The 8,719-nt window shown below is 42.8% G+C and overlaps 1 protein-coding gene across 1 annotated transcript; it reads right to left on the reverse strand.

The window, feature by feature from the left end:
* Positions 1-895: 895 nt before the first annotated feature.
* On the reverse strand, positions 896-7,063 carry socs6b (suppressor of cytokine signaling 6b). Its single transcript, XM_036556514.1, has 2 exons — positions 6,742-7,063; positions 896-6,392 (listed from the first exon to the last, which is right to left on the reverse strand). The coding sequence occupies exon 2, from the start codon at positions 6,271-6,273 to the stop codon at positions 4,690-4,692; it is 1,584 nt and encodes a 527-aa protein (XP_036412407.1). The 5' UTR covers positions 6,274-6,392; positions 6,742-7,063; the 3' UTR covers positions 896-4,689.
* Between the last annotated feature and the right edge of the window lie 1,656 nt (positions 7,064-8,719).

The raw sequence follows: 8,719 nt of genomic DNA on the forward strand, positions 1-8,719 counted from the left end.
GGGGGCTGGGTCATTCTCAGCCCTGCAGTAACACTGACGTGGTGGTGGTGGTGTGTTAGTGTGTGTTGTGCTGGTCTGAGTGGATCAGACACAGCAGCGCTGCTGGAGTTTTTAAACCCCTCAGTGTCACTGCTGGACTGAGAATAGTCCACCAACCAAAAATATCCAGTCAATAGCGTCCTGTGGGCAGCGTCCTGTGGGCACTGATGAAGGACTAGAGGATGACCAACACAAACTGCAGCAGCAGATGAGCTATCGTCTCTGACTTCACATCTACAAGGTGGACTGACAAGGTAGGAGTGTCTAATAGAGTGGACAGGGAGTGGACACAGTGTTTAAAAACTCCAGCAGCACTGCTGTGTCTGATCAACTCGTACCAGCGCAACACACACTAACACACCACCACCATGTCAGTGTCACTGCAGTGCTGAGAATGATCCACCACCCAAACAGTACCTGCTCTGTGAGGGTCCATGGGGGTCCTGACCACTGAAGAACAGGGTAAAAGGGGGCTAACAAAGTATGCAGAGAAACAGATGGACTACAGTCTGTAACTGTAGAACTACAAAGGGCACCTATAGAGTAAGTGGAGCTGATAAAATGGACAATGAGTGTAAAAACAAGGAGGTGGTCATAATGTTATGCCTGATCGGTGTATATATATAATATATATATATATATATATATATATATATATATATATATTATTATCATTATTATGTATTGTGAAAAAAATTATTTCTATGTATTTATTGTTGAACTAATTACCAAAATATTGTTTATTTATGTTTTTGTATTGATTTATTATCTCTTTATTAGTAGTAGTGGCATTCTGTCCAGCTGTAAAAATGACTCCCATTTTAAAAATTAAAAACACAAAGAATTTGAGAATAAGTCTTTTATTTACATTTTTAGAGCAGATATAAAAAGAAACATTTAGTTCAAAATGTGCAATAAATCAGTACACAGCTTTCCCTTTCAAGATCCAAAATACTCTAGAACTTCCACCAAAGTTCTACTGAAAATCTGAAAAAGGAAGAGAAAAGGGCATTTTTTCCCCCCGAATCGCAGCCACACGTCAATGGAACAAACAGCACAACAGCAAAATCAACTCAAACCTGAAAAACGCTCGCACCTACAGATCTCCCAGTGAAGAGCCCGTCCAACATTTCAGACCAATACTCTGTCCTACTTGTTTATGAATAAACCAGAAGGCCAGAATAAAAGAACAAAAGGCCATAAATTCAAGCACGGAAATTAAAACGTACCAACAATGACGAAAGAAATCGCAAAAATACTCCCATCCCTGAAGAGAGACATCAGGGCTGATAGCTATCGACCTTAAATCACTTACAACACGAGTGAGCACGCCACATATCAAAGACAATCCCTTACTTTCTTCATATGTTCATCAAGGCAAACCACACACTGACGCTGATCTGAACAAGCGAGGAAATGCATATGAAAAAGGAACTGCGGCCTAAAGTAGACAAAACCATGTCATTCTTACCACAGCCATCGATTACAAAACTCGTGAGCCATTTTGCAACAGACGTTTCAGAACTAACACACGACCTCAAAGTCACAATACGAACGGCAGCACAAATGAGTCCCTCGGAAACACAGGAAATAATCCTCCCATTTAAAGAAATCACATACCTCAAAACTTAGTTCATCCACACAGCCTTTAAAGTGAAGTTCAATGCAACAATTCAAGTAATCAGAAAAAGCCACTGAATCACGTCTTCCCAATGCAATACTGCAGGACGTACACAGAGTTTCCAGTTTATTAGGTAGACCTCCTTTGCACCTACAACTGGCCATTTTATCAGAAACACAGTGGGATCAAAAAGTCACACTGAAAGTTTAGGATTTTTTTTTATTTAAACCCAGACATAAACTGTTTTCAAAAAAAATTACATAATGAAGTGATACATTTAATGAAGAAAGATTATTCACGATTCTGCACTCTTTGTTGGTCACTAACTGACTAACAGTCACTAACACTGACCGTTATGGCCTTCGTACAAAAAGGTCAGTTCTTTTTTGGTCTTATCTCTTCCACTGAAGCTCACTATCAGATGATTCTCTGTGGATTTGATCTGCTAAGAAATTCTGAAATTTGTGTTAAAACTTCAAAGTTTCCAATTTTTACTCAAACGTTTACACAGATAATATAATTTGTAATAAAATGTATTTAATTAGAAAAGAATGGAAAAAATAAGTATTTTTAGTAGTAGTTTCTGACAGCTGAACTCCACTGTAGGTACATTTTGTAGGTTTAGTTACAGGCTGTAACCCATCTGTTACTGCACTTATCAGCACCCCTCGACCCCATCAATCAATGGAAAGGGACCACCATATGACCACCACTGATCAGGTATTATTGAGTGATATAATCAGAATAATTCAATCATTAAATTATAAGGCAGAATGTTTTAAGAAACTCAAAATTAGCACAGCATGGACAGACAGTAGCGTCATGGTGGACTATCACTGACCACTGATTAAAGGCGAGAGGAAGGATAATACAAATAGTGCATGATGGGCTACAGGCTTTAACTGTTCACCAGCAATGTGGAGATACAATGGTGGGGTTTCTGATAAAGTGGTCAGTACACAGCATGTAAAAACCCCAGCAACACTACCGAGCCTGATACACACATAGCAGCACCACTACCATGTCAGTGTCACTGCTGTGGTAAGAATGGACCACCACCCAAATTATATCTGGTCAATTGTGAGCATACGGTGGTCCATAGCAGAAGAAAGCTGACAAGCTGAGAATGTGCAGCAATAGGCTACAGGCAGTACTTGTGAACCTACAAAGTGTAGCTGAATGGCTGTTTCTGATAAAATGGCTAGTGTAGGTACGAGGTATAGATTGTAAACTCAGTGCATGTCCAAGCACGGGCCTACCATTTCCACACCTGGACTTTTGGTGCTGTTCTAGGATCCAGAGTGGGGCCGATCCAAGAACGTCACTCGAAGTCTAAGTGGTCTGGAGGGGATACAATTCAAGAAGAGAGACTTACTATAGTTTTCATTTGTGGGTAAACACCACATGTTGGTCATTTAAAAGGCAAGCACTGGTGACTGGTGTAAATACGAGACTAGAGAGAAAGAAAAAAAAAACAAAAACAATCACAGTCCCACAAAAACAGCAGTGGGTGCTTTCACTATCTGTTCACTATTAAGCTTTGTCCTTTTACTATTCAAAGCTAACCGCCTGCTGGCTTCGTTGTAAGGCTGGATATGTCATGGAATATGAATCATTTATCGCAATTTGGGCCTCTGCAATCAACTAAACACAAAAGGCCACAATTAATGCATTGCATTTAGTCACAGGCCTGCTGAAACCAAACGGTTTCTGGGACGGAACAGCGCTACTAATTAGAGCATAAACGTCTGTTGAATGTTATGATGAAACACAGGTATTCCCACAGAGTAAAAGGGGAGTATGCAGTGAAACATATCTTCCGTTAAAGACAACAAGATCAGGCAAGAATTGCAATTAATCATTCCTGTAAAAGCTGTGCATGACGTCTGGTTGTATTATGTCAGGCTAAGACCAGAAAGTGTGCCAAAGAACCAAGATATCTCACAGTAAACAATCGATCTAGACCGATATATTATTCCAGGACTGATGACCAAATTTTTTAATAATTAATACCAACAAAAATAAGATAATACGAAATTATTTTGAAATGGAGAACCATTTGCTATATGCTTAAGTCAATTATAGAAATAAAATGTACCGTTAACTTTGTTTATACAATCCTTCACTTCCTGCACACTAAGAGAATCAAGACATAGGAGCAAAATAGCATAGGAACGATTACAACGTAAATAATTCCAAATGGAAAGTCTTCTTATAAAACAAAACAAAAAATAGAAAAAAAACATACGCAGATTCGGTGACAGGAGAAGTTTAGTCCACTCTGTCCTTGGCTTCATGTGTGCTATAGAATTTAACTAAACAAGATAAATTAAAACAAACAAAAAAAAACAAACAGTTTAGAAGGGCGGAGATAGTAATCTCTGAAACATGTCACCAGCTAATATAGCTTATTAGTGTAACTCCATGGAGGTGCAAACAGCTCTTCAATATGACAGGACAGATTCGATGTGTTAGCCTAGATTTCTATAGTGCAATACGAGACCACTGCTAAGTTTGATTGAACAGTGCTATTTATATTAGACAATTGAAGCCATTCTTCATTCAATCTGCCCAAAATTACCGCACCCAACTAAACCTCTCAGAAATCGACACCATTAAGGCAAAATATCACTGTGCGCCGCTCAAAAAAACCCTAAACACTTGGAGTCTTGCTTGTTAACATGTTACTAATGTTTGCTAATGTGGTACATTAAAAAAATCATTTTGTTCCATGAAATGCTTTGTTCCAGAAACCAAAACCTGGGTTAAAAAAATACTAAGTTCTAACAAGCATGCAGATACTTCAGTAATACGCTCTGATCATTCTAACCACATTCTTAGCAATAACTTCGGAACTATCTATACTAAACAAACACTGAACAAATATCACCCTCTGCTTCTGACAAAAATGTAAAACGTGTAGGTTAATGGCACCCAATGAGCCCCCCGCAACGTCTGTAAAACCTTATTCATTGTGTCGTCATCCCAAAAAAGTGCAAGAAGCAACAAGGGGTCGGCTTCCAATCAGTTCAGTAGTGTTTTTCTTGTAAGTAATCTTTCATTTTGTTCGGTAAAGGCAATTTCTGGATCAAGTCTATCCGCGTGTACTGGCGAATGACAAAACGGCACGAGTACTGGAGCGATCGCACTTGCATAAACCGCGAAACGGGATTGGTCAGTCTGACAGGGTAAGTGGCTGACCCAGGTAAGCGTGACCTGGAGTAGCAGAAGGCTCCATTTTCTGAATCTCGGATGGAATTGTCGATAAGATCCACAATGGACGTGTGGCCTTCGACATCTGGCTGCTCGTAGAAGCTGAAGCTGCCGTTGGAGTGTTCTATCCGCGTGTGGAGCGTTTTGCCCTGCGAGCGAAAGCTCAGGCTGAGGAGATACCTGTCGTCGGAGCTGTCTCGAACCAGGAAGGAACCGTCCGGAAGGTTGGCTAATTTCTCTTCAGCTTCCCATCGAGTGATGGGGCCCCAATACCATCCCTGCTTGGCCAATTTCTTGAGCTCCACTGTGAGGCTGGTCACCACCATCGGCCCGCTGTTCTGGACGGCATCGTAAACCCGCCGGACCCCTGGGGCCGAGCTGGGGTCAAAGCTAAGATGGTGAATGACCGATTCTGCCACTTGAGCGTGCGTACCGTCCAATCCAGAAAGGCTCCTGGGGAGCTGGCCCCGAGGAACCTGAGGTAGCAATGGGGGAAGAGGGGTTTCAAGCCTGGAACCTTGCAGCAAGGCATTTGCAGTGTTCAAAAGAAGCCTATTGACTGAAGGCTCCATAAAAATATCCGATGAAAGGAGATCATGGTCAATGGGTTCCTCATCCACCTGAAGGGAACATCCTTCCGTCTGCGGCACCACGTCCATGGGTGAAGTGCCATCCAAGCAGAAAGAGCGTGACCCTTCCTCAGGGTAAAGTCCATCGTCTAAAGGCATCGTGTACTGTATGTAATCCTGAGCTGCGAGACCAATGACTACAGGCACATGATCATCCATCTCGAGATGCACATCACCATTCTGTGGCGTGGAATCTTTGAAGGGGCCACTGGACTCTTCAAACAGCCCTTCTCTCTGGAGTTCCAGGAAGTCTTTCCGGATGCCATTGAGCACTGGGCTGGACCCCGAGGAGTGGATCAGCGCCTTTACCTTGGCGCCCATTTTGATGCATGTTTCCTCCGAGTTTGTTGGTCTGAGGGGCCACGGCGTGGGGCTGTAATGGTGGCTTCGAAGAGACGTTGAGCGGGAAGAATGCTGCGATTTGAGGTCGCCGAAAGTGACGGGCGCAGACGACGAGGAGAACGTGTCGTCATCTATGGAGCAAACGGACGGCGAACTCCCTTTGACCTTTGGTTTCTGTTTCGTAGACAACCTCCTTTTCAGCGTACCCATGAGGCTCTCACTTTTGGAGCGGCTTTTGGATCCCTTCACCTCTTCACTGTCCAAGTCCCTGCCCATGAGCTCCCTGCCATAGCAGCCTCCGTAAAGAGCATCCTCGGCAGGGAAACCGGCAGACAGGTCTGGCTGGGACACAGCATACTCTACGGCCTTCTCGTCTTTCCCTTTTATGTTTAATGACTTCCTTATTGTCTTGAGACTAATTTTCTTCATCCTGAATATTCCCTCCAATACGTTGGAAGAGGATGACTCACGCAGAAGGTTCCAGGAAAGAGGAAGGCAAACGAGAATGCTTGCTCATAGCTAGTCACATATAGCCACGAGTGCCGTGTCTAGGAGAGAAAGAGAGAAGGGGGGGAAAATACTTGTAAAACTGTGAAACATCAGATGTCAGAACTGTTTAATGACAACATAAAATGTGCACTGAATGTTTTCACACAACCTAGACCACTTTAAAACCCGGACATCATGAACTAATATTAAATCGTTTACATCCATTTCTTCCAAATGTACTTGTTTGTTTTCATCTGTAAAGGTTATCAGACGTGGAAGACTGCAGACAAGCTAAGATATAAGGCCTTATTATTCAGGAAACCAGACCAACACAACAATAACACCCGACTACGACAACCTGGCAACGAAACAAGAGGGAAATAAGTGTGAAAAGCAGATTAACGTTACCTTTCGTCTCCTAACGAGGTCAACTAATCGCCCTCATGCCGCCGCGCAGAGCGGCGATCCGAACATTAACCGGACTTTAATTCAATAACATTTAGCCTGCTGTGCTAACGGCTACCACATCCCACTTCACAGCACAAATCGCCTTGACGGGCTGTGTTTCCTTAACGAGCGCTGCTGAATTCACTCTTCAGCGCTCCGTTCAGGCGGCTGGTGTTGATATATCGGCTTTAGGCTGCTTTTTTGGGGGAAATATGAAGCGTTTAAAACTTTTTGTGCTCCGTCCTCCGCTCCCCCTTTGTTTGCTGTTGCATCATGGGAGTAAGCGCTGAGCCCGAAGCCTGTCACGTCACTACGGCGGCCGCCGAGGCGAGTTTAGGACCGAAACGAAAATCCAAAGGTAAAAATGATGATAGAAAAAAAAATAATAATTAATTCGAGCGAACGTTTTGCAGTTAGTACGCACGTTTTCCTTACGATTTCTTAAATCGTTCCCTCGTTGTCTTTTAAATCGTGCGCACGTTTTCTTTACTTCCGTGGGTACGTTTTTGTTTATTCGTGATCACGATTTTCTAATTCGTTCTCTCGTTTTCTTCTAATCGTTGTCATGCTTTATTTTTAACTGAACGCACGTTGTTGTTATTATATATATATATATTTTGATTCGCGCGCAAAATCAGTGTTGTAGATACAGGTCGTGCTTTTTGTCCAGGGCAGAAGTAAATAACAGCTCCCTGAGACTGTCTGACGGGTTTTGACGTGTTAGACTGATGAGATAGTGGACAGAGATGCTCATCAGGTCATCATGATGCTCATCATGAGGAAACTGCAGCTCCTCTTCACAGAAAACGGCCCTCGGATTCATCAGTGCAGCTGCAGTTTGGTGGTGAAATGAAGGAAGACAACAAACTACAACCACAATCTTCACTAAACTGCACTGAAATGATCGTATTTAACAGAGAGAGAGAGACGCTTAGCGCTGTTTCTGCTCCCCGGCAAGCTGCGGTGTTAGAGATCATCACACAATTACATGAAGAAATGATCAGCGTCAACGTTTCAACAAACTCAAATTAAACACACACAGACACACTCATGGGCGATGAGGTCAAATGACGAGAGAGTTTAACAGATCTATGGATTATATATAGATATATTAATGTGAGGATGTTGAAACGCTGATCATTTCGTCTTGTAATTGTGTGATGGTCCCTAACACCGCAGCTTGACCGGGAGCAGAAACACTGTGGGCCGTTCGCTGTGAAGAGGAGCTGCAGTTTCTCATAACCCCCCAAATCAGAATCAGACCTGATGAGCTTCTCTGTTCATCATCTCATCAATCTAACACGTCAAAACCCGTCAGACGGTCTCAGGGAGCTGTTATCAAAACACAAACAACGAGCGTTCAGTTAAAAATAAAACATGACCACGGTTAAAAGAAAACGAGGGAACGAATTAGAAAATCGTGACCATGAATAAGAGAAAACGTGCGTACGAACTACAAAACGTTCGCTCGAATTATTTTTTTTTCTACCTCCGTCCCCTCCGGGGCTCCGTCCTGCACCGTTTGTGGATATAGTAGAAAATAAAGTTGAGTAATTCAGGATGTTTATCGCGCAAGTGCTACTAAATGTCTTGTTTAAAAGGTTTTCCTACGGAGCCCCGCTGGTGACATCCTGTATAAATAAAAATAATGCGTGACCACACCTTATTAATGCGTGGGAACGAGATCCTAATGCATGGCCACGACTTAGTAAGGCGTGGGAATGAGATGATTAAGTCGTGGCCACGACTTAGGAAAGCGTGGGAATGAGATCGCGGCTTACTAAGTTGTGGCCACGACTTAATCATCTCATTCCCACGCCTTACTAAGTCGTGGCCACGCATTATTTTTATTTATACAGGATGTCACCAGCAGGGCTCCGTAGAACTCGATTGTTTTCCTTCAGTTAGCTGTGTTTGATGATCTGTCTCTGGTGAAGGA

This window comes from Colossoma macropomum, unplaced genomic scaffold (assembly GCF_904425465.1).
Source record: "Colossoma macropomum unplaced genomic scaffold, Colossoma_macropomum, whole genome shotgun sequence".
Taxonomy (NCBI): Eukaryota; Metazoa; Chordata; class Actinopteri; order Characiformes; family Serrasalmidae; genus Colossoma; species Colossoma macropomum.